We start from the raw sequence: 26,599 nt of genomic DNA, 5'->3' as shown, positions 1-26,599 counted from the left end.
TTAAAACATAACCATACTCCTATTGTGGGTACTATCTTGCTGAGAAATTCTGGGCTTTAACATGGATAAATATGTTGAATATTTCAAAAATAAATAAGTAATTAATAAATAAATAAAGTATCTTTAATTTTGAGAGATTTTTTCAACCTAGTATTATGAAAACCAAATAATATTATCATATTTTGCGTATATTTATGAGCCCAAACTTATGAGCAGAGTGGGATAATTTTTGAAATTGTCAAAAATTAAATGACAAACTCTGAAAAGTTTTTCTCTGCCTGTTGACATTTTGAACAGCATATAGAACTTTTCCTATAAATGGATAATGCATAAACTAACATCTATAAATAATTAATGCACTTTTACAAAAGTTATAAAATTAGCATATTATTCACTAAAAAATCTTATTTCATGTAAGGGCAACCATGAACATAATTTTTTTTCTTTGTGTTTATATTTGTCAAATTAGATTAAAGTATCTAATCATTTGATTTGAATGAATTGTAAATATTTTTTATAACCAGAGCACGCTCTGATTTTGCAGTATCTTTAAACATTAAAATTGTGCTATTTAAATTTTCAGTTTGTGTCTTAGGCAAACTTACGCAACAAAAAAGATTTGTCACAACAAATTATGCTTCATTACGGCTTACTGCAGCTGAAAGGATCTCTATTAATTTGGCAAGTATAAAAATTAAACTTGACACTTTCCATTAATTAATTTGCATTATAGTTTTCAGTAATCTTTTTTATTAATAAAACCAATTGTTTTCACTACCTTGTGTTAAATATAGATTAATAGCTTAGCTCAGTATAGTCGATTCTGGCGATTGTATTGCATCTAAATTTGAATAATTGATTAAAATTCTGTTATTTTTATCAAGTAATATTGTAGATTTGATTTGAACAAAGTTTTGCCCCTTTCAGCCGTAAAAAGTGTGTGTTTTTTTTTTAATATTTAAGGGAAGATTGTTGCTAAGTAATCAAATCATATCATTAATCAATTTATCCAGAATTAAATCATATATTAAAGTTTTATTTTTAATATCAAAATTTCAAGTAAATTAGATTACAGTCAATTACACAAAACAAGATTAAAATTATATTATTACATTAATTGTTTTACTCTAATTGTGTAAGTTAAATTTTATTAATTAAAATATATAAATTTAATTATTCTTAGACCTGGACTTATCAAAAAAAGCTTGCTATACTCAAAACTAATGTCAAAATAGTGTATATTTGACATTTATAGCTCTTTATTTTTTGTACATGTTTGTTTGGATCTATTGTCTAACCCTTTTTGTCAAATAAATTATTTTTTCAAAACTACAAGACATCATGCAGAAAATTGGTAAACATACTAAAGTTAAAGTTATTTTCTAAGTTATTTATCTAGTAAATATATTTTGTAATTATTATAACTTTTATAATAAATTTATTGCTAGATGTTATGTTAAAATAGTATCACATAACTTACTACAGAAAGTTTTAAGTTATTGATTTATTTATTTAATAAACTTTTCTGAGTTATTTATTTTCTTTGACTAGGGTATTGTGTCTTATGAGGATATGCCACCTTTTCTCAAGTAAGTTTGAAGTAAATACTTGATTGTATTATTTTATTGAACTCTTTACTTTTTTTTCTCTCAATGGATCACTGTTATTTATAACATTTACTTGCTGGGGAATTTTCACTAAACTAAATTTGGTTTTCAAAACAAGGAGTTTGTTCTGTAATGTTTCTCTCTTGGCCTTAAATTGACAATAATTATTATCTATGCAATATATCTTTTTTATTATATATCCTTTTTTATCATATATTCTTTTTAATATATATCCTTTTTATTATATATCTTTTTTATTATATATCTTTTTTTATTATATTTTCTCTTTATTATATATCCAGGCCTGTCAACTACCATGCTTTTTGCAGAATATTTTATAGAGTGGTAGACATTTTAAAACCAAAGCTTTCAGAATTTTTGGTAATTTGCCATCATTTTAAAAGCTTCACCACGAAGGACCTGGAACAAAGTGACGTTGCATATGAACTTTTAAATAATTCATATGTAGTGGTGTGGAAAATAAGTTCAAAGGAATGAAAAATGATACATTAAAGCATAATCTTGGGTAGAACTGGAATAAATTTGTACAAAAAGCATAGAAAGTTGGCAGCCCTGTATATCCTTTTTATTACATATTATATATATTCTTTTTATTATGTATGCAAATAGTTCACAGCTTCATTACTTGAAAGCTATCTCACCTAACTTTATACATTTTGGTGGTCATTCATTTTTAAATTTAATAAATAATTGTTGGTGTGTTTTTTATCAATGGGAGAAATTATTTTATGGTTAAAACTAAAAAGTAACCTAGCTTGAGTTCAGCTCATCTGTTGTCTAATAATGAAATTGATTTCATGCAAATTCGTGTCACATCAGATGAAAGTTAGCGATTCTGGTAGTTAAGAGCAATATTTCCTGTTTAAAATTATCGTCCCTAACTTCATTAATTTTGTTGATTATTTATTTTCGCATATAATAATTAATTACAACTGTAGATGTTTTTTTTATCTCAAAGGAAGACTAATGTAATTTTAATATGTAATTTTTTTCCATTTAAAAAAACTTATTCTTAAATATTTGTACTCTATAAATCAGTTATAAAATGAGCAAAACTTCTGAAATTTGCGTATTCCTCCATTTTTCTAATTTGACGTGTTGTAATAAAATAATAAAACGAAGGAAAAAAATAAAAAGATGGCAAAATTGTAGCAAAAACTGCCCAAAAAATTTATGTAAATTTAAAACTCATTAAAAAGAGATTATTTAAATGTGCTATTTGTAATTTGTGTGTCATAATAATAATATATTCAGAAAATTTGTTATGGAAATGGCACAAATAGAGCATTATTTTTACATCAAAATGCATAATTTTTTTATTCAAAGGTCAAAAGGGGTGTTGTACTATGTAACTGTGCAAGTAGTTAAGGAAAGCATCAACAGTTTTTGTCTTCTAGTTACTTAATATTTTCGGTTATTTTTTAAATGTATTATAATTTAATTTCTAAAAAGTATTTTGATAGATCTTATTGTATTAAATTTTTAAAAAAAAATACATATGCGTAAAAAATAATGAAACTTTTTGTTATAAATTATAGTAAAAATGGTGAACGGTGGGCATTTTTTTGAAAATAAGTGTTCATATTTAGTGATTTATTTAGTGGTGTTAAATGCCATACTTTTTTCTCTTTATCATTTTGATCTTCTGATAGCTAAAAAGGTGTTAATTATTTTTATTCATTTCTTATGTTGTAAAATTCATTAATTTTTAAATATATTTTTGTTCCAGATCTTTTAAAAAGACTCAGAAATTTTCTTGCTATAGCAATTACTTACGAAGTCATCCTCATTTTTACCACAATAGTGATTTCAAAAAGCAAATAGAATCTTTGGGGATTGACCCTTATAGAATATATTCCTTTTGCTCCACTAGAGATGGGTAAGTTTATTAATTTTATTTTTTTCTTGCATTTTGATTTATTCATTCAAAATAATTAAAAATTATGCATTGAATTTTATAGTGCTTGTTTTTAATAAAGTTGTAAGTTTTTTTTTATGGTTCCATTATTTATGTCATGAGCAGCATAACATTGATTATTATTAGGTTGGATGGCAGCTTAAGCTACTATTAATTGATCATGTATACAGTCACAAACATTGTTTAAATTTTTTAAATGACTTTTGAGAGGAATTGTTATAAGGATTGGAGAAATAAATGTTTTTTTATCTAGAATTTTGTTTGTTCATTTTGTTATTTTATTCTATCTAGAATTTTGGTCTACATCGATAGGAAAATGTAAAAAAAATATCTTTTTAAATTGTAATTGTATTTTACTTGTCTTGCGGAAATCGTTTGTGAAAATACTTATTAAAATTAGAGTTAATAAATAAGTTGAGTTGTCAGTAAAATTTTGTTGATACAAATGTTTTCAACTGAAATTTTAACATCTTTTTTTTTAATGAAATATTGTCTATAATTGTGACTGAGTTTACTTCTTTAAATCGAAAATTGCTTAAGAGATTTGATTATAAAGCAATTTCATCCAGCTTAGTTTTTTGTATTTTTTGTGATTATATACATTAAGTAATATGTTGTAATGATCAATGTTAAGCATGTGTACAGGAATATATTGATTTAAATTCCTATATAATTGTTACGTACTGTTATATTTTCTACAAGTATTACATTCACTTTATTCAAACTTTATTCTGATGTACTATTCCAATTCAATATAAAAGTAATTTATACCTTTTTTTTTTCCTTTTTAAAATTGCAACCTATTTTTCTTTTCTGGATTAAATTTAATGTTGTGGATTATTCGGTTCAAACTTTTTATTTATCATGAAAAAAAAAAAAAACGTTTTTTTTTTTTTTTTTTTTTTTTTTTTTTTTTTTTTTTTAAATTTGATAACAGTGAAGTTAATCTGTCTTTTCAGGTATTATCTTCCTCAAATAATTTTGATATTGCTTGTGGAAAACTATGCATATATATATATTTGTATATTTCTTTATAGACTATCTGTTCCACCTGGCAGATCTACTGATAGTTTAATAAACAATGCCAAAGAAGCTATTCACATTGATGCACAAAATCAGTAAGGATTGTTTTTTATTTTATTAGTTACAATCAATGATAACTTCTTTTTTTAAAAAAAATAATTATGATGAAACAGCTAGTGTCAATGCTTTTACAATGTCATATCAATATAATTCACAATGTCATATCTATTAAGACAATGCCATATAGACTGTCTGTTCCACCTGGCAGATCTACTTATAGTTTTATTTTATATTTTATTGCCAACGTTGAACAGCCGACCCAATTTTGGGTTTACGACTACCAATATTCAACTATGTAGCCTTGTAATTTTTAACTCAGTCCAGAAGACAAGGGAACACCTGGACCAAGTGTTGGGAGAAATTTGCCTCCGTGGAGGACTTCGAGAGGAAAACCTCCCTCAGTTAGCCTGATGGCAAGGGGACTCTAACCTATGATCCGTCTAGCACTGTGGTCGGTGCAAGCCGCATGTGGATTCATATCGACCAACTATTACTAAGATTCGAACCCAGTCCATCTCATTGGAAGGTGAACGCTCTATCTCCTGAGCTATCGCGGCTCAGATTATTGATAGTTTAATAAAAAATCCCAAAGATGCTTTTCACATTGATGCACAAAATGATTGATGCACACGACTTGTAGAGTAAAAAATCTTCTATACACCAATTGTATAAGTAAAGCTGTAGCTATTGGAGAATTAAAAGGATGGTTCTAGACTTTAGTGAGTTCTCTTTGTAATGCATATTTATACATTTTAATCTTTTGCAGTCTAGAAGAAGCTAAAAAATTTGCAGAGAAATTTGAGATCCACACTGCTATTGAAGAATTTGAAAAGAGTGCAAGTTGCTGGCCCGAAAATTACAAACTTTATGAATTACGAGGTAAAATGTAAGCATGAGTTATTTTTACTATTTAAATTTTTAATATGCATAAAATGAAATTCTTTATATTCTTTATTTAGAATAACTATTAATTATGTATTTTTCTTTTTGTGGTGGCTGTTACATAAAGTGATATTGAGGGATTACAAAAGTCCATGTTCTTTTTGAAATCAAAACAAACAGTTCAGTCAAATTAAGCTATAAAAAGGGATAAATCCATTCATTCAAGATAACAAACCAGGACTTATTGGGATTTGTTTATTATCAAGGTGTCATTTAGTTTTCATAAGAATCATATAAAATACAGTGTTTTGTTTTGACATAAAAGGGTGCAGATTTTATTTAATGATATTTAGACAAATGAGGTATTATTTCATATGCATTCTTTCACCCTGAAATGGTTGTGACCAACCACGATATCAATAGTTTTGACGCTATATGGGTTTTAATTACAAAAGTACAATTTTGTATTTATTGCTCCTTACACAGCTACCAAGACAAGTTGATAACTATTTAACATGTATTTTGTTTCACAGAATCGATTTAGACAGTTGCAAGTCAGTAGGCCTAGTACAGGGGTGGCGAACCTTTATACACCAACGTGCCATTTTTTCTAAAAAATTGTTTAATGAAATCACAGACGTGCCGTCAAATAATTTTGACTTCATGATTTTTGGGAAAATAATGCTAAATACTATCAACTCAAAGCTCTTTATTTACATTGAAAAGAAAATGAATTTTGCAATGTCTCAGTTTTAAGCGTAATTCAACATAAAGTAATATCAGTGGGACTTCTGTTATTACAGATTAAATGACAAGTAGCTTATATTAGGTTGTAAAATATTAGTTTAAGCAGGACTGTTGATGTTTTGCTAGTTATTTATTGTTAGCTTGTTTTTTATGGTTATTGTTTTTTTTAGCATTAATTAATCTTTTTATTAATATTTGTTTTTTGTAAATTTTAATTTAATTGTTACATATGCTTCATAGTGTAATAACATTTGTGTAAGTACAATTCATGGTGCAATAGCAATTGTGATCGGTGGCGTGCCCAAAATATTGTGTCTCATGCCGTAAATATAATGCGTGCCATTGGTTCGCCATCCCTGACCTAGTAGTTAAAAAGTTACATGGACTTTTATGTATAAATCTACTGTATTTGACTTACTTATTTTCGCATCTTATATTTCTATCTAGTTGCAAAGTAGGCAAATTAGGTACTGTTTCAAATGTTGGTCTTAATCAATCTTAAATTGAATTCAATGAAAAAAGAAATGATTGAACAAACAGTTTAGAATTTATAATGATTTTATGCACCTGGCATTGTTACCAATATTTTGTTATTTTTATCAAGTAATATTGTAGATTCAATTTGAACAGTTTTTTGTTCCTTTCAGCAGAAAAAAATTTGTGTGTTTTTTTTTTAAAATATTGAAGGGAAGATTGTCAATAATTAATCATGTCATTAATCAATTTATCCAGAATTAAACCATATATATTAAAGCTTTATTCTTAATATCAAAACTGGAAGTAAATTATATTGCAGTCAATTACATAAAACAAGACTAAAATCATATTATTACATTAATTGTTTTACACTAATTGTATCAGTTAATACTGTTTTTGGCTTACTTATTTTCACATTTTATATTTCTATTTAGTTGCAATATAGGCAAATTAGGTACTGTTTCAAATGTAGATATTCAATACTAAATTGAATGAATTGAAATAAGAAATGATTGAACAAACAATTTAGAATTTATAATGGTTTTATACACCTAACATTGTTACCTAAATGAGTGAAGCATTATTTCTTACGTATTTTTTTGTTAAATGCAAAATCGAATAAGACCAAACACAAGTAAATAATTAAAAGTAAAAAGTGATATAGGCAAAGTATTAAAATGGACTTACTATTGTTTCGGTTTTACCAGGTCTGGCGGAAAGATTACTACATTTAAGGATTGTAGGTGACACTTTGTGAGTTGTGTTAGGGATATGGCAGTACAGGAGCTATCGATTGATAGTAGTACTACAGTGTGATAGAAAAATAAATGTAAGCAACAAAAAATTGTAAATTGTGATGTTTAAATATTAGTTATCTATAAGCTACATATTGCAAAAAATATTTTTTCAAAAATGAATTGTGTTCTATGTGAAATTCAATTTTAGTGTTCATGGCATTCTCTTTAAAAAGAAAATAGTTGTCAAGTCATTTTTCTCGAAATCTATCCTGAAGTACTTAGATTGTTCTTTCAACTGCACTGCAGAGTATATGTGCTATTTTTGAAACATCCTGGTTGGGTGAGCATAGTGCATTTGATGTAGACGAATCTATTGCTAATGGCAGTTGTGTCATTATTATAATTTAACGAGCATTTTACATTCAGTTTAAACTTAGCCAATAGGATTCTGTTCCAGATAGAAAAACTATTCAATCAATAGATAACAGTAAATGTGCTATTTTCATCAGTCGGAATGATGTTGCGCGGTAAATATGGTGCGTTTGCTGTGGAGGAATATCTTTGCAATGTTTGTTATGTGATTACTACTCAACAAGCTATTTGACTTCGATTTGGATGGAAAACATTTTCTGCACTGAAAAGAAAATCGTCTAGCCGACCTTCTGCAAGCACTTAAGGAGGTAGTAGTTGGAAAAGACTTTATTTGTGTGTTAACAATGAAGGGCTCCATTTATCTTGCATAATTTTTTAACCAAGTAATGTAAAATGGCATACTATTTGTTGTTCAGAAATAAAAGTATTTTTCCTGTATTGTTTTTCGTTTGTATTGTTACTGTGTTTTAAGATATGGTAGCTTTTTGCTGGACTTCGTGTAAACAAGAAGTTTTCTCTGTGTTTAAAAACAAATTGACAGTAGAAAAGTAAAGAGACAAACAAGTGGCGAAAGGTTTTTAAATGTGGCGTAACTACCACTATAAATATTAAATACCAAATCACTAGTATATAAGACATGTTAACTCGATTTTAACTTGAGGTACCCTTTGATAGATGAAGATTGACATAGTCTAAGATTAATTCCCCTGTGGTGTAACTACCACTACAAATATTAAATACCAAATCACTAGTATATAAGACATGTTAACTCGATTCTAACTTGAGGTACTCTTTGATAGATGAAGATTGACATAGTCTAAGATTAATTCCCCTGTGGTGTAACTACCACTAAAAATATTAAATACCAAATCACTTGTATTCAAGACATGTTAACTCGACTCGATCTTGAGGTACCCTTTGCTAGATGAAGGTTGACATAGTCTAGGATTTATTCCTCACGTAAGTTTGCTTAAACCTATTAGAAATCTTAGCAATTACGAGTCTGATTTTTGACTGATACATATCAATAATAAAATTGTTAAAGTTCGTATAAGAGGTTGCTGTATTGCTTGATTAATTTTCTGTAGCTTGAGCCAATAATAGTTGATGGAAATCCATGGTCAATAGCATCCAGGATAATTTTTTAAACTAACTGATTCCCACATCTATCATTCATAAATTCTACTAATATTTAAAACAAAAAGAAATAAAATGAAGTTATTTCATTTTTATAAGAAAAACAGTAACATCTGATGATTAAGAAGAAAATGAGGAACTGTTGGCAGTTTCAGGAAAACGTCTCAAACATCATGCTTGATGTTTATGCTTCACTTTATGAAAATGTTGAAACTTGTTAGATTGTCAACTTAAGAAATGATTGCGGAAGTTGAAAAAATGAAAAGTGATACTGATAGAGGCGATTAAAAAAAAAGGGAACCACAATCAGTACCAACATTTGCACTGTGGCTTGAAGCCTTTGAAAACATGAGAAACTTTAATGATTTTTGAAATGTTTAGAATTTTTTTTAGAAATTCTAGAAGGCTAGATATTAGAATTTTTTTATTTTTAGAAATTTTTTAACGAATTTACAGAAAATTCAACATTCTGTTACAAATGTTGAAATTTTATTGTTTGCACGGAGGAAAAAAAAGAATGTTCAAACCAAATTTTCCAAATATTTTAAATAAATAAGTGTTTTTATTCATTTTTCATTAAAGCATTTATTTTTTCCTATTAAAATTTTTTATATTGATTGCAAATTATTAGCTTTTAAGTAAGTTCATTACTTCTTTATAACCTTTCAACTTCTTATTTATTCTTCTCTTCTTATTCAAGTTATTTCTTGATTTTCAAGTCATTATTTGAAATTTTTATGCTTTTCATGAGAAATTTATTGCTTTAAAAGTAATTACTTTAAAAGTATTATGTATTACTGTTGTACAATTAAAAAGGATAAGATTTCAGAAAATCTGCTCCAAACAATGCTCAAAAATAACAATGATATTAAGTGAATTTTTTCTTCAATTTTTACTTTGTAACATTGATATTTCTATTGGTTTGAAGTATCTGAAATGTGGATTTTTCAGTACTGTTCAAAAATCCATATTTTTGAAGTTATAGGGTGCTTTTAAATTTTTTAAAACAATTTTAATTTATATTTAAAATTTTTAACTGCTTAGTTATGAAAAATTGTGTATTTATTATTTATTTATTAATTATTTTTTTAGGTATCTCGGCATGTGTAAAGGACGTAAGAGGAGGGGATCACTACTCTTCAAAGCTGTGGCTGACTTTGAAACAGCTCTTCATTTAAATCCTAGTGCTCAAGAATCCAAACAGTGTCTGTCGAAGATATTTTTATATCGATCAAAAGGGTACATTTTTTTAAATATTGAATATTAATTAAGTTGCAGATTTTTTAACCTATTAATCATGACATATAAGTTTGGTTGCTTTTCGTAAAATATATCAACAACAGTTCAACTGGTGTGCACATATTTGTTCTGAAATTGTCAAAAGTGTCATGCATCGGCGCTTAAAATGTTTCAAACCAAACCGATTCTGAAAAATGTTCAAAATTTTAAGTACCGTTTTTTAAACTTGTTGAATTTAAAATCTGTATTTTAAAACAGGCAAATTAATTCATTTAAATAATTAAATTTTGAAATACAGTGAATTCACGATAACTCGAATCTGATAGGACTGACGAAAAACTTCGACATATCGGAAGTTCGACTTACCCTTAGTTTCGGTTTTGAACTTTCAAAATATTGTCGGATCATTTAATTAATGCTTATTAATTACAAATCCTCTAAATGCTTACAATATTTAAGATCATTTTTCTGACAAGCAATTAGCGATAAAACTGTTTGAAGCACTGTGATACCCCGGTCCATCAGCTGCAACTTTGCTGTTGTGTTTGGCGGGAGAAACTGCAAGTTCACTGCTTTCAAATTAGGTAGATCACTATGCGCTGTGCATTTATCCATGAAGAGTATCACTTTTCTTTTTCTAGTGAAGAATTTCCGATCCAATTTTCTTACATAGTCTTCAAATAAAACTGATGTCACCCAAAACTTTTTGTTAGACTTGTAATCCAAAGGATACGTTTTTACATTCTTGAAACATCGGGGATTTTGATATTTTCCGATAACAAGTAAGGGCAATTTCTCTGTCCCAGACGCATTTCTTTCAACTAGGACAGTCAAACGTTCCTTGCTCATTTTACTCCCTGAGCATTTTTCATCTTTAAACATCATAGTCTTATTTGGAAGACATTTAAAAAATAAACCCATTTCATCCATATTGAAAACATCATTTTCACAGTATCTTTGAAGTAAATTTGGTAATGTTTCATTTAACCACTGTTCACATACTTCAAGAGGGACAGCTTTATCTTCTCCATGAAGAGTGTGAAAGACATTGTGTGTGTTTTGCAAAGGAAGGGGCAAGATATCAGCTCCTAGGTTTTTTTTCTTGCTTTAAAAGATCCAAAGAAAATCAAGTTAAAGGGAGTAAAATTTGAGTAATCGAGAATAATTAACATGAAATTGAAAATAAAAGGGTCGGGACCTCATAAAAAAATCGAGTTATAGTAATATTCGAGTTATCGTACTTCGAGTTATAGCGAATTGACTGTAGTTAATACATTTTTAAAACACTATAGTCAATACAATAGAAAAAATATTGAAAAGTCAATGGCTGATAATTTTTCTTTACACTGAATCTAATAAAAATTACGTATTCGCATGGTGACACTCAATAACAGCCCCCCCCCCAAAAAATAGGAGAGATTATAAGCGGAAAGATATCTGCAAACTTTTATATCTGAAAGACTTCTTGGAAAAATGTGCTTCTGCAATCTTAAATTTAAATTAATGTGCCAGTTTTAACAAAACTCTTATAAACTTAAAATTTGGCATCTAAGTTCAATAAAAAAAAATTTCAATGACAAAATGAAACAATAAAAAATAAAGTTAGTTATTTAATAAATTTGGAAATTCTGCATGAATAATTTTCTGTATATTAAACATGGTTAGGAAGTATCGGATCACTTTTCTGTCTGAGCATTAAATGTTTTAACATGTTAATGTTTAACATGTAACTTGTTATACATTGATGTTAATGTATAACAAGATAAATTTTATGTCACTGCAACTATTTGTAAATTATGGAAAATGTGAAAAGAGAGTTTTTTCTATAGAGTGTCCAAGAATTATGGAAATAAGCAAGTGTCTTTAAAAAAAATGCATTGTACTAAAGTTCTGAAAGTACATATAAAAAATATTTCCACGAGTTGTTTTCAACTATACCTATCTATATTCCCAAATTCACCTACTAGGGGAAACTTTTAAAATCATAATTAGAAACCACATTCTTTCTTGCAGATTTGGATTCTGCAGAAATGAATCGACATTGGGCGCATGGGGTTTTGCATTTTTTTTTCACAGATGGTGCTATAATTGCAAATTGATAAAAACAGGTTGCAAGATTGATTGCACAAAAAAAAAAAAAAATCCTGCCTACTGACCTTAAAATCCTGCCTGCAAAACCAGGCCATGTCAAACATGGCCTTATCAAGGAGTAGTTGACATTGTTAAGTGTATTTTTTTAAAAAAAGCATTTCACTAGTTTATTTTTTGAATTTTGATCCAAGATCAATCCCGAAGGTATTTGACCATTTCCTTAGTTTGCGGGCACCTTCCTTAGTTTGTATTTTAACAAATGCAAACAACACTTTCACAATACATTGTTTCATTCTTAGTCTTGTTTTTTACAGGTTATTAAAGAGGAAAGAATTAGAAAATTCAAAGAGAGCTGCAAGTACTGCTTTGAAAATTCTTCCAGAAAATATAGAGGCAGCTGAAATGTTAAAAAAAATTGAGGTGTGTTAATCTTAAAGAGTTAGATTTTTTTTATATAAATATTATTTGGTAAGCTCCATAAATCTAAATTAATTTCTCTCAACAAATCACAAAGAAAATTTTGCAATTCATGTTTTTTTTTAACAAAACAAAAATATTTTTGGTGAATATTGCATGTATGATTTCAATTTTTCGGAACTTGATGTGAAAACATTTATTGAGTAACACAAAGAGAAAAATAAATAAATAAACATAGAAAAAAATTACTGTATAACCATTTAGCCTAACTGATTCTTGTGAAATTTTTGTGTTTTTAATCAAAATTGTGAAATTTTAAGGCCAGTTTTCATAGAAGAGATTCCTTGATTTGAAAAAAAAAAAAAAAATTCTATCTATAATGTCCTTGTAGATTGGCCACTTTTGCCATGTTTAAATATTACTCCAGAAAAAAAAAACTTGAAAAAGCAGGCACCATAGTGTGCACTGTACATTTAAAATCATTTCCATAAAAAAAGACCCTTCTAAAAACTATGATCATAAGAGTCACTTATGAAGCATAGTACTGGATCTTGTTTTTTTTCCTTGTATTTTTATTAAACATTATGTACCTTTTTTGTATAATTGTTTTAAAGGAATAATTTATTATTATTTTTTTATTTGTTAGATGCACAAAAAACCATGTTATATTGTTGATGAAGACTCTGTGGATCTTCAAACTCTTGAGAGGCAAAAAATGTTGATCAAACAGAAGTTGAAAAAGGAACGAGTGTCATAAATTCCCCTGACAATTTTTAATTTTTGCTACTACTATTTATTTATTTTCTTTACACAGAAACTTTTTACTTTTTATCCTTTACAGAATGTATTTTTTATCAAAATTTAATGATGTGATATTGTATTTTACAAATGCATTTATGAAACTGATCAAGTGAAATGTCAGTGTGTGATGAAAAAATAATATTAGCTATGAAATAATTTTATTGACTTAAATGAAAGTTTTATTGACTTAAAAGCATGTTCATTTTATTTGAGTTTTTTTTTTCTTCTTCAATATCTTCTGTATGCGCTGAGTACGCTGTTGTTTTGGGATATCTGTTTTTTTTTTCCCGAAACATTTATTTATTGCTTTAAATGTTATACTTGTATTTGGATACAAGTCATTGTCTCATTATTAATTTTGATTATTTCATTGTGATTACCTTATTTAAAATTTGGTGATGCCAATCTGTTTCAGGTCAACCTCACATAGTTTGACCTTTGAACCTATAAGGTTATTGCATTACATCTCTGTTTTGTATTTGTACTACCGCTTTTCGTAAATGATCGCGTTCCCCTTAATTTTATTAACTCATTTATATTCTATTTTGGGCTTTAATTTGTTTGTTATTTACTTCGAAATCGATAATTTTTGCTCTATTCAAATAACTGATATATTAAATATCCAAATACAATTTTATTCTATTTCAATATTTTTCTATTATTATTATTGAGTTCCTACCTATTATATTTTTGAAACCTTTAAATCTTTAACTCAACCCGTCTTAAATATATTGATTAATTTACAAGAATTAATTGTTTTATTTTTTAAATATAACAGATTGTTTTTACTATTTTTAGTTGGATACACGTTTTGCTGTCTAATTTGTATAAAACTACGAGAAAAATCGTATGATTAATAATATTGCGGGAAAACTTAAATTCATAATTTTAATTGTAATATAATCGTCTTTTGCATGACAGCTTTCTTCAAGGACTTCTGATGAAGATTCCCTCGGGAAAACCTTATTTTGGATCTGGGCTGCTAGTCTTTTATTCCACCTCTTCAACTGGTGTTACAAGTTTGCAGTAGTGGGAGGGCTTGTATGTTCCAAAAACCCACTGATGTGCCTAGGACCCATTATTTTATTTTTAACCGTAGTTGAACAGCCGAACCAATTTTCTGGGTTTACAACTACTAATGCTCAACTCCGTAGCCTTGTAATTTTGAACCCTATCCAGAAGACTAGGGAATTCCTGGATCAAGTATTGGGACAAATTTGCCTTCATGGAGGACTTTTTGAGGGAACTGACCAGCATTTGCGTTACATGGAGAGGAAAACCACGAAAGCCTCCTGCAGCTATATTTTCAGCAAGATAAATAGGTATAAATCAAACATTTTATTCATCACTCATAAAACCTTTGTAACCTCTGAACAATGAGTCCTATGATCTTGGTTTTAATCTAATTCAGATCAACTTTAAAAAACTTCAAGTAGACAATACTTTGTGTGATAGCTACTAGGTAGACAGGAAGCAATATCAACATCAGGTACAATTAAATAACAACATCAGGTACAGTTAATGGGTATAAATCAAAAAATGTGTTTTTTTTTTCTAAAACACTTCTAGTTTCCTGTATCTATTATTTCTTATTGACTCAGATTTAATCTTATTTAGTTCTCAGTGTAATACAAAAAATGCATAGGAAACAATGCATTAATTGAATATATATATATCAGTTTCAAAGGTTCTGCCTAATTTTACTGTTCTAATATGACTGGAACAAAGAAGCATAATTTTCTATAATGTCATACAATGAAGGCGCAATGGCTCAGGGGATAGAGCATTAACCGGGTTCAAATCCCAGTGCTGGATGATCGATACAAATTCTACATCTGGCTTGCTCTGACCACAGTGCTAATGTGAGATATCCTCTGTGGTAAACAGATCATGGGTAAGAGTCCCCTTGCTGGAAATTAAATGCAAATTATTTCCAGCAAAACATCCTCCACGAAGACAAATTTCTCTAAATACATGATTCAGGAGTTCCCCCGTCTTCTGGATTGGGTTCAAAGGTTACAGAGTTGAACATTAGTAGTTTTACACTCAAATTTGGGTTCGCTGACAGTTATAAAATATCATACAATGATTTATTAGATCTCGTTTTTATTGAAATAGGGCAAAAATTCATTTACAATGAGTATAAATGATATTTTTTCTCTTCAATTCTGTTATACATAGATAATATAAATGTCTTTTGGTTCAGAAGCTTTTCTTTTGAAATATTCATTCTGATGTATAAATTAAATTTTTTTTTCTTTTTATCCTATTGTACATATGAAAGATAAATATCTTTAAGTTAGGAAGTTTTTTTCCCCGTAATCTTTTGTTCTATGTTTTAATTTAAGATGAAAATCACAGGAAATTCTAGATTCATTTGTGTCCCAGATGTTAAATTTCTATAGTCTTGTACCACATAATTAGATGATCACCATGCATCAGTTTAACTTCATCAGGACCTAAAAGGGGATAATAAAATTATTAATTGATATGGAGTATAATTCATAAGGTGTTTAGAATATTATAGTTTGGAATTATGGTTGCCAATCAGGGTTCGTGATTTTTTTGATTTTTTTTAAAAAAATCAAAAAAATCGGATTATTTTGATTTAAATCGGATTTTTTTGATTTAAATCAGATTTTTTTTTTTTTATTTAAATACACTATAAAAGCTTTAATTTACGATCAAAAAAACTTTATAAATGTTTAATCAAAATTAAATTAATATTAAAACTATATTATAACAATATTTTAGAAGCTCTAACTTACTAAAATAATTTTTCATTAATGCATAGCGACCATTTTGATACAAAGGCATGATTGAAATTAAAAGACAAGATAAAATAGATAATTTAAAGAATACTACTTTAACTAATAATACAAAGTTTCAATTAGCACAGCATAATTTTAATTTAAAATTGTGATCTCTTTTTTTTCTCATGATTTATAAAATGGCAAAATAAATGCAATAGATTGTGTTTATAAATGTTGTTATTCATCAAAAAATAAATATTCAATCTATATATTTTTATGTTAAAATATTCATTTTTAATCCTTTATCAAAATACATAAGTTAAGCTAAAAAACATTTTTAAAAAAATCTATGTACTCATTGGAATTTTTTTTCACAAAAGAAAATCTGATAATTTCAAAGATACCGTAAACATATTGAGAAGAAAAATAAAAACCAGTTAATAACCCTACTGCTTCAAATAGACTTTGATAGGGAAGAATGACACTATATCAGGAAAAAAATATCTGAACTCAGCTTTTTTTTTTTTTTCTATTTTTGGCATATTAAGGTAATTTCTTTTTAATATAACCTCAAGCTTTGGAAATATAGAAATTTCCATCAATAAACTATAATGTAGATTTGAATTTCATGCTTTTTTAATCAAAAGGTAGAATTTTAATTAACATTTGCTTTTTGAAAAAAAAAAGCATGTTTATTTACTTTCTACAGCTATGCAAGTCTATATTAAGACAGCATTAAATATTTACTTTAATCTGTACTTTCAATGTTAAGAATCAAAAGATTTTTAAACATGTAATTTTAAATGTGTTTAACACACTCCAAGAAAGAAAGTAATTTCGTTAACTAAAATTAATTAATGCAGCAATTTATTTAAAATAAATTTTAAAACTAAGAAAAGAAAATATTAAAAGTATCAATAATTTAAAGCACTGTTTTTTAACTTTTAAAATCAATATAATATATATATAAAAATCAGTTGATTTAAATCAATGATTTTTTTAAAAAAATCATTTGATTTTAATCATGATTTAAATCAACGAACCCTGTTGCCAATGCCCTCACATTTTTCGAGAAATTTTATTTTTATATTTAAAGCAGCATAATTATTTATAACAATTCGTAATGTATAATTATTAGTTTGGTAACTACATTGAACCCTGTAATAATGAACTGTCTGGTTTGAAATGGTTTTATTTCTGGTTTAATTTTGTGCAATTTATTATTAAGTTCAGTATTTTAGTTTAGTTGTTTGAGCTGCGTTAGAGAGTCTGTCACCAAATTTTGAATGCCATAGAAATCATACCTTTTACTACAGGGGGAGTCTTCGTATTAAATGATTGTATTAATGTATGGTATAATGTATTAAATGTTCTCACAATGTATTAAATGTTCACGTTGTTTGAGCTGCGTTGGAGAGTCTGTCACCAAATTTTGAATGCCATAGAAATCATACCTATTACTACAGGGGGAGTCTTCGTATTAAATGATTGTATTAATGTATGGTATAATGTAATAAATGTTCTCACAATGTAAAATCTTGTATTAATGTATTAAATTATCTGGGTTTATATCCTTTTCTTCAACAATAGTACATTTGAATGAGATAAACGAAAATCCTGGTGGAGTGCGTGATTTGGAAGAAAAATTAGAGGATAAATACTGTACTTAAACATTCTCAAAATGTTAAAGGATAATGCAGCATAATCAAACATTCATTATAGAGGTGCAAATTCAATCCTCAGATCTACAAACTTCTACTTCAGTACACTTTAACACTTGTCTTGACCGGCATATAGAGATACTGATAAACGTATGATGTTTTATTGTGCTGGCACAGCGATTATACTTTTCGGTTGACAGCCCTGAGATCACTATTACAGGATTTATATCAGCGCGTTAAACCACTTCTCAGTCTGATCAGTTTTAACATCCTAATATATTTACTTCATTTTGCAAATACATTTATTTGGTAGATAGATATTAATAAAAACATTTTGATTCCTTGATTTTTCTTTACCACTTTCTTAATTTTACCTGGTTGTAGCTACCCTGTTATACCAATTAGATATTTCCTACCACTGTCTACCTCTTTAGCTTTGAGTAGATTGATTTTTAGATTTAAATATTAATATTTGCATTTTTAATATATTAATTGTTAAACAAAGATATCTTGTTTCCCCAAAATAAATCTTTATAAAGAACCATGCTTTTAAAAGGATGCTTATCATAAATGGGTTAAACAAAGAATATGGTACTATATTTATAACAGAGTATAAACGAAATTTAAAAATCACTTTTTTAAGCATAGTAATTTAAAATATAAAGACATGTTACCCTTATTAAAGTAAGGAATAAGTGGTTTTCTGCTATTAGAGCCCAAATATAGAAGCCAGAACTTTCCATTTTCGGGGTTGTTTGGTATTTGTGAGATTTCTTGCACATACATTTTGCCAGATACACTTTTCCAAAGAAATCTGGTAAATAAAAAGTATGGTACTCATTTATTACATTAGAAAAAAAAAATTCCTGTTTCATGAAATTTAAAAAAAAAAAAATGTTATATACTTATGTATTGCTAAGTTCAAATCTGCAACCGATTTCTCTCTCGAAGCTCTAGTTTTTTTTTTCTAATAATATTTTTAATTAATTTTTTTTTTTGTTTAAATGTTTAGTTTAAAATTTTATGGATGGGTGGTCTAATGTAAACAATAACAAGCGTCCTTAAACCGGAAGAAATTTATAAAATTTCCGGTGTATCCCTCCGCTTATGTTATGACTACGAGGCGATGTGTGAACAAGCCTAATATTCTATGCAGTTTTGTTATTGTAATTTGGGTTCAAATCTAAACATTCATAAGAGCTTTCAGAAATGTATTGATTCTCAGAGGTCGTAAGGCCAAAAAAAATTTTGGAAAGTTTATATCTCATTGTGAATAATTCTTAATGTTTGGCATGTTTTGCATTTTATCCCTTATTTGGCTACATTTAAATAAAATGTCTTTAAAAATATCTTTTTAAATTAGCCTTATTAGAAAATATTCTAATGATTATAATATTATTATGATAATGCTGAAGTTTAAAGGCTGAAAGAAAGAACTCGGTACATGTGAAATACTGCAAAAGATATGATGCAATAATATGATGGCGCGTTTTTTCAATCTGCGGTGTAAAAATATATCGGAAGCAGTAACCCGGAAGTCTTGAAAGAACAATTTTACCACTAGCGCCACCACCCTTAGCTTTACAAGATCACCCATCCATATGCAACAGGGTGTCGCACAAATGCTGCGAGAAACTTCTCGGGGAGTAAAGGCACATCAACAAGACTAGATCTGCATAGGAACCCATGCCCGGAAATGTCATTTGCCGCTAGAGGTGCTCACTATTTTGTACTGTTTCTTCGTTTGCTGCTGAACAGATTTCGCAACATGCTAGAATGAGCAAATTTTAAGTATGGATGGTGTTTTCAGTACAAATGTAAACAATAACAATCTCGAGCTGTATGCCTGCTCTAGTTCCGGTTAGAAAGTTTGCAGCTGCTTACTGCACGTTAATCTGCGAGGCGATATTTTTAAACGGATAATTTTGTTTTCAATAAAAGAAAAAAATTAGATAATTTCTGAGCTCAAATCTGCCGTATTTCATAAGATATTAATGTTATTTCGTAATTCTGGTGAGTTTGAAGTGAAAATTTGTTTTAGTTATTTAGAGATATATTGTTAAAAAAGGTGACATGGTTGCTAGATTTTGAATAACTCGCTTTTTTGGCAGTCTTGGTATGGCCTCTTTCCATAAGTTTATTACTGTTTGTTCTTGTTGCAAGCTGTGCACTATCTTACGTTAGTGTTAACACTTTTAGCGTTGTAAACACAAGTAATGAGTAATCAAATACATTATTCGCAAGAATCTCAAAACACAATGATGCCAAATGGCTTTAAAATACAACGGAAACAGTAACACGAAAATTTAGGCGGTACCGAGCTTGCAGCTTTCCCTAGTGTAGAAAACACCATCCATAGTATAACTTTGTCGGCCGATATAACAAGTTTTAGTCGGTTAGAAACCGACACAAGCAGAATTTATCATCAATTGAAACTCCAACTATTTACAAGGCTCAATTTGTAACTGTACCTCTGTGCTTAACGATAATGCATGCTTTAAGCATTTTCTAGCAGCTACAAGCAGAATTTTTACTCATATTAGTGCTCAATAGAAATTACCGTTCTAGGTAATCTTAACTACTTTTTATCAGATTAAATTAATCAAATTTCAAATGAAATTCTTTCTTTGTTAACAATGCAAGCTCGAATGGTAATTTTTGCAAGTACAAAAAGAGTTCATCGACAAACAGAATCTAGTTAATCGAAAATCCGACCAGCCTAAAGGCTCAAATTCTAACTACACATCTATGCATAATTACAATGCAAGTTTCAATTTCTTCATAATCGTTGCAAGCAGAATTTATAGCTTGCAGCAGTTGCAAAATTTCCCTCATTTTCCGACTATCTAGATTACTCAAATTTCATCCAGTTCTCTGTGCCTGATGTTTTAAGTTACAATATAAGTTAAGATTTTCTTTTATAATTTAAGTTAATTGTTTTTTTTATTTTGTACTGCCAATCGTAATTTCTTCCACTGTCAATGAATGAGCTTAGGAAAGAAAACTTAAAAGGATAAATTTTAGATGGTTAGAGAGATTAGACAAAATGGAACTGAGAAAATAATTTTATTTTTGTCAGATGTTAATAACATCACTTTCGTCAAGGTTCTGTCGGCACCGAAAATCGCTCCCACGTCTCATAGAAGTTATATGGGGTTTCAGTTATTTCATTTGTTAAAAACCGATTTTAAAACTCATTTTTTTTTAAATTTTATTTATTTTTAAACATAATTTTAACTTATATCGAGAGAAATTTATGATTCTACTTTTTTAAAATTGTGTCAAAATAAGGGTATTTTAATTTACCTTTTCTTAATTGAAATGCATTTTGAATACACGATAACATATTTTAAAAACTCTAAATTTTAGATTTTTTTTTTTTTAATTTTGTAAAATAATAAGAAATGAATCTTGTAAAAATAAATACTTTCATATTTGAAATTGTCACGCGACATATTAAATTTATATCAACCCATTTTATGAACTTACTTATATTTTAAATCTTGGACTTCTGCCATCAGCATCACTTGATAAGCTGTAAAATTATCAGGGATTTGAAATGTTATAGTACGTATCAGCTCTTTCTTATCTCCTATAAATAGCGAATATCGGACATGACCCTCTGGTACTTCAATTTTAGATCCTTTGAGTTCATCCACGGAGTCTTCTGCAATATTATAAGGGGGAAAAATTAATACTTTTATTCCAATGTAATTGATAAGTTATTAAAGGAACATATTTTTGTTCTTGTTTTTCGCGAGTGAAAAAGACATTGAATCCTTTAACTATTTAGATTTAGTTGTTGATATAAAAAAAAGTAACAATAGTGAAAATATAGGGCAGAAAATTACTCATCTCTTAAGGACAGTGATCACATTATATAGAATTTAGGCATGCCAACTACTACACTTTTTGTAAGAAATTCTATTGACTGGTAGACAATTGGAAAGAAAAGCTTTCACAGTTTTAGGTTACAGGGGATAGAGCGTTCTCCAATAGTAGTCAGGTTGAATCCCAGTGATGGTTGGTTGATTCGAATTCTAACGCAAGCCGGGAGGCTTACACCAACCACAATGTTGACGCAAAATACCCTTAGTGTTGGATGGATCATGGATTAGAATCCCTTTGTCGTCTGGCTAACTGTGGGAGGATTTCAAGGTTTCCCTCTGCATGTAATACAAATGCGGGTTAGTTAGATCAAAAAGTCCTCCAGGAAGACTTATTTGTTTCAATCTAGGAGTTCCCTTGTTTTTTGGGTTTGGTTCAAAATTACATGACTACGGAGTTGTCATGAACATTGATAGTTGTAAACTCAGAATTGGGTCGACTGTTCGACGCCTGTTGTAATGTAAAATAAAATATTTTAAAAATCTAGCGCGAAATAGTTGGGACAAAATGGCGCTTTATATGAACTTTTGAATAATTTATATCAAATACCTTTGAATCAAATTTGCAAAATAAAGAATTTTATCTAAAAACATTTACTTAGCTACCACTAGAAGAAATTTTCTCGAAACTCATAGAAAGTTGGCAGCCCTAAAAAAAAAAATTAATTAACTGAATTTTTAATTACCATTATTTCTCGGGTTTCCTGAACAATTCCTTTCAGCAATATCAGCAAGACTTTTTCTGTTTAACAGTGGTAGCGAAAGGTAGACAGCTTGAAAATCCACTTCAGACGAATTCAGTTGATTTGCTATATATCTGACTGCTGCTCGTGAATTCCAGTCATATGCGAATTCATTTCCACTGGATATTAATGTCTAAAGAAAAAAGTTACGAATAATTTCATTGTTAACCTTTTAAAGCACTGCTTATTTGATTTTCTCAAAAATCTTCGAAACCAGTGGGGGGGGGGGGGAATTTGTATACTAATAATTGACTTATTGATCTTTTGAAAAATTTCCTCTTAGATTATAACCTGTAAATCAATTACTTTACTCTTGAAATTTAAAAAAATTTGTATACTAATAATTGATATTTTGAAAAGTTCCCTCCTAGATTATAACCTGTAATTAAATAACATGTATAAATTACTTTACTCCTAAAATTTTAGTAAACAAGGCATTTGTGATCTTCTTATCACCATTATAAATTAATAATATAAGTACATTCATTTTGATTTGAAACTATAGGCGAACTGTGAGGTTTTAAAACTAAATTTGAAGCCAACACTTAATATTAAACTGTTTTGTGTTTAATAGCCTACTATTTTTCGATGAAGGTACTTTTTATACAATATCAAAATGTTGCGTATTAGCAGTACGCTGCAGTGCAATTGAAAAAACAACGTAAGTACTTCACAATTGATTCCGAAAAAAGTGGTTTGTCAACTATTTGAACCTTAAAATAGAAAGGCAAAAAACTGGTAAAACATGTTTTTTTTTTGGTTGCAATATCTAGTATACCATACGAAGACGACAAATACATAAAGATCTCTATTTTTATTTTATTTTTGTCGCTTAAATTGATTTTTTAATTGCACGGCAGTACAGCGATACCAACTGTTTCGGATTCAACAAAATATTATAGAAAACAGTGGGGGACTATATACTAAAATTTGCAGATTTCGGTTAATTTTGCCAATTTTTTTAAAGGATCAACTTAGAAAACTGCAAAAAAGTGGCGTTTCAGATAAGCCCTTGAAATATTTAGAAATGCGGTGTTTAAAAACTATAAATCGAATTTACCAAACAAAAAATCATACATTAAAACGCTACTACTACAAAATACTTATCCACAGTCCAAAGCAAGTTGGCATCTCTGGCACTAGTAGCTGATAAATTTATCCATAGTTACCAATCCGGAAGTCCTAGCTTGCCAGAATATTCAAAAAGGTAGCCAACAATCAATTTAAGCTGATCTTAATTTGTTTATTTTCGCATTCGCATAAAAACTTTCTGCACATTCAATAGGTTTTATATAATATATGTATGTTTAAGTTCTTTTTATGTAATGATGAAAAAATTCATTCTAAATTCAAATGATTGAATCAATTGTTGTAGTTGTAGTTCATTTACGTCGCATTAGAGCTGTACAATGGGCTATTGGAGATGGCCTGGGAAGCATCCCTGAGGATGATCCGAAGACATGCCATCACAATTTTGATCCTCTGCAGATGGCATGGCACCCCCGCTTCGGTAGCCCGACGACCTGCACGCGAGGTCGAGCACTTTACGGTAGAACAGTTTAACAAGGATCAATACCGCGCACCCTCGGTCCTTACGCAGACTGATCCAAGTGGTCATCCACCAGCACACTGACCGTAGCCGATGATGCTTGACTTCGGTGATCTGCTGGGAACGGTGTCTTTAACTGCGGAACGAATGAAATCCTGTCTATGCGCAAATTGAGTAATTGTTTTTAGTCGTCTGAACAGCGATTACAACAATGGATAAACAACGCATTTACCTGTATGGCAATAGCAGTTTCGTAAATATCTCCAAAACTACCGTCAGATAGTTGTTTCTGTTTCAAGTTAGAAATACTTCTGATGTAGATAGGAAGCAGACTGCCCCTTTCGGAGGTATTGAGGGAAGTCATTTTGCAAGAGATAGCCATTAATGCAAACGATTGTATGTCTGGAAAAGAAAGGAAAGTAAATCGCAGAAGCGATCCTGATAGACCAAAACTATGCTGAGAAAAAAAATGACCTATTTATTTTCTGAGATGCTTCATTTTTAAAAAATTGATTTTGAAACTAGTGATAATTTAAAAATGGATATCTGTAAAACATTAATAAGGGCTTTCGTGGTTACACAGTGCCATCACCTCAATTTCTACCCAACAGAGTCCTTCAATTCACGATACATGGGAAAAGTGTCTACCTTGGTTCAAGAAACCAAGCCAAACCTGGTCGAACTGTCTCAGCTTCGTATATCACTTCGAACGGTCCTTGCCAACCTGGCTTCGAATCCTCCCGTACCCTGGATTTTTCTTTGTGATGTTCTTCTGTAAATTATGCTTTCTGTTCCTTAATTTGACGAGGGCTTTTATGCCATCTTTGAAATGAGCATACTAAACTATATTTGTATGTGTAACTATAAATAAATATAATATTTAAAAAAAATTCCAGCTAGTACGGGCAGTAACTATTTCGCGAGTATACTATTCTGCGAGTACTGCCATTAACTTAGGTTTTTGAGAGACTTTTACTGATTGTATGTCCTTCTCCTGGAACCAGTTGGGACAACTCGTAGAGTACGCGGCATGAGCACCCTTGCAGTTAATGCATAGAGGTGGCAACTCATAGGAATTGTCTTCGTGGTCAGTACCAGTACAACGAGCACACACAGGTCGACCTCAACAAGATGTTTTAGAATGCCCAAACCTTTGACATTTTAAAGCATTTCAAAGGGTTTGGGATATAAGGTTTAACAGGTCAATAGTGCCTAGCTAGCTTAACAGAAAATGCTAAGTTAGATGAGTTAAAAGTAAGAATAAGATGTTTATTAGGGATCCACCTACGAATATAAATCCTACTAACAGCAGTGACATTAAAGATTAATGTAATGGGATGTATGCATAAGATATTAAAATTAATTTTACTTTTCCTATTCGTATCTTGGATATATAAGCTAATTTAAAATGATTTTAACTATCTACACAAAATTTAATTATGCACATACACGCTGCTGCCCACGGCTTTGCCCACATGGAAGTACTTTGATTTCAATTATTTTTAAGAAATGTTCTTGATATCGTCAAAATTTTCTATGTATTGAATTTTAGTCATAATTTAAAATCTGCTTGGCAACCATTAAGTCACGCAAACCAACATGAGTTCGGGACGTTTCAGCATTTTTAGTCTTCAAAATTATTTTCATTTCTGCTGTGAGATAAGAATGTCGTGACTTCACACTTTTCTCATACGAAGACCTGATATTAAATGCGTGTCTAATTTTTGAACAAATTAACGCAATCACTTTGTCCACAGTTAAAAACGGAAGAAAAAAATGAAAAATAAAACTAGACTGTTGATAGATGGAAAAAATAAAAATTAAATATGCAATCCGCTATCCCAAAGGATATTTTTCAACCTTAACAAAAAAGTTGAGAGCTATGCTAAGAACACATTTTCCTTATAACTTAGTAAAATAAAACAAATTCTAAATATTACCTTTAACAAAGAGGTATTCAGATGTGCTGGTCAACACGTTTGTGAGGTCAGATACAGCTCTTTGAGGCCATTTTTCATTAGCATTACACAGAGCCAAATAGACTGAAGGATGTGTAAAATTGCCAGAAGATTCCAACTTACTTCGCAACAGCTGTATTAAATCATACGAAGCAAAATGGCGTGGGGAATTACAGGTTACTCGCAGAAAATTGATGTAAGAGCTCAAATCTATTTCTGAAATCTCATTGCTGGAAATGAAACTCAAATTATAATAAGCACAGTGTGGATTGAGTATTAATTAATAGTTGAAAGATTAATAATATGTGTGAGAAAATATCACGTACTTAAAAATTCTATAGAATGTTCGTGACATAGCAAGAAAATTTCTTAATACAGCTTAGTAGAAACATTTATAAAATGGTAGTTATACTCCGTTTCAAGTTAAGAAAAGACTATTGTAGTATAGGATTTAAGTACTCATCCACGACTGCATATAGTTCCGTTTTATTTCGTTATCAAATTATACAAATATGCTTT

General features: G+C 29.2%; 2 protein-coding genes across 3 annotated transcripts in view; one reads left to right on the top strand and one right to left on the bottom strand.

Moving 5' to 3' along the window:
• Positions 1–13,736, top strand: part of LOC107446007 (uncharacterized) — a 32,041-nt gene extending 18,305 nt beyond the window's left edge. The window contains exons 8-15 of one of the 2 annotated variants that reach the window (XR_001584340.4): positions 584–681; positions 1,552–1,589; positions 3,358–3,507; positions 4,584–4,664; positions 5,396–5,508; positions 10,074–10,220; positions 12,626–12,731; positions 13,375–13,736. Coding sequence is in view for 1 of the 2 variants with exons in the window: in XM_016060538.4 (XP_015916024.1) it covers positions 584–681; positions 1,552–1,589; positions 3,358–3,507; positions 4,584–4,664; positions 5,396–5,515; positions 10,074–10,220; positions 12,626–12,731; positions 13,375–13,485 (851 nt within the window). In the remaining variant the exon portion in view is untranslated. Of the gene's footprint in view, positions 1–583; positions 682–1,551; positions 1,590–3,357; positions 3,508–4,583; positions 4,665–5,395; positions 5,516–10,073; positions 10,221–12,625; positions 12,732–13,374 lie in introns of both variants that reach the window. The other variant, XM_016060538.4, reaches the window with a different exon arrangement.
• Positions 13,737–15,618: 1,882 nt separating this feature from the next.
• The window catches only part of LOC107446006 (uncharacterized protein CG3556), a 28,310-nt gene continuing 17,329 nt past the window's right edge, over positions 15,619–26,599 (bottom strand). The window contains exons 5-10 of the mRNA XM_043050472.3: positions 26,063–26,310; positions 24,355–24,524; positions 22,517–22,706; positions 21,433–21,610; positions 18,618–18,757; positions 15,619–15,988 (exon numbers count right to left, since the gene is read on the bottom strand). Of these exons, the coding sequence (XP_042906406.2) occupies positions 15,921–15,988; positions 18,618–18,757; positions 21,433–21,610; positions 22,517–22,706; positions 24,355–24,524; positions 26,063–26,310 (994 nt within the window). The 3' untranslated portion in view covers positions 15,619–15,920. The remainder of the gene's footprint in view (positions 15,989–18,617; positions 18,758–21,432; positions 21,611–22,516; positions 22,707–24,354; positions 24,525–26,062; positions 26,311–26,599) is intronic.

Source organism: Parasteatoda tepidariorum, chromosome 9 (assembly GCF_982258835.1).
Source record: "Parasteatoda tepidariorum strain Cologne lab strain chromosome 9, Ptep-v5.0, whole genome shotgun sequence".
NCBI lineage: Eukaryota > Metazoa > Arthropoda > Arachnida > Araneae > Theridiidae > Parasteatoda > Parasteatoda tepidariorum.
This window is presented reverse-complemented; position numbering and strand designations above follow the sequence as displayed.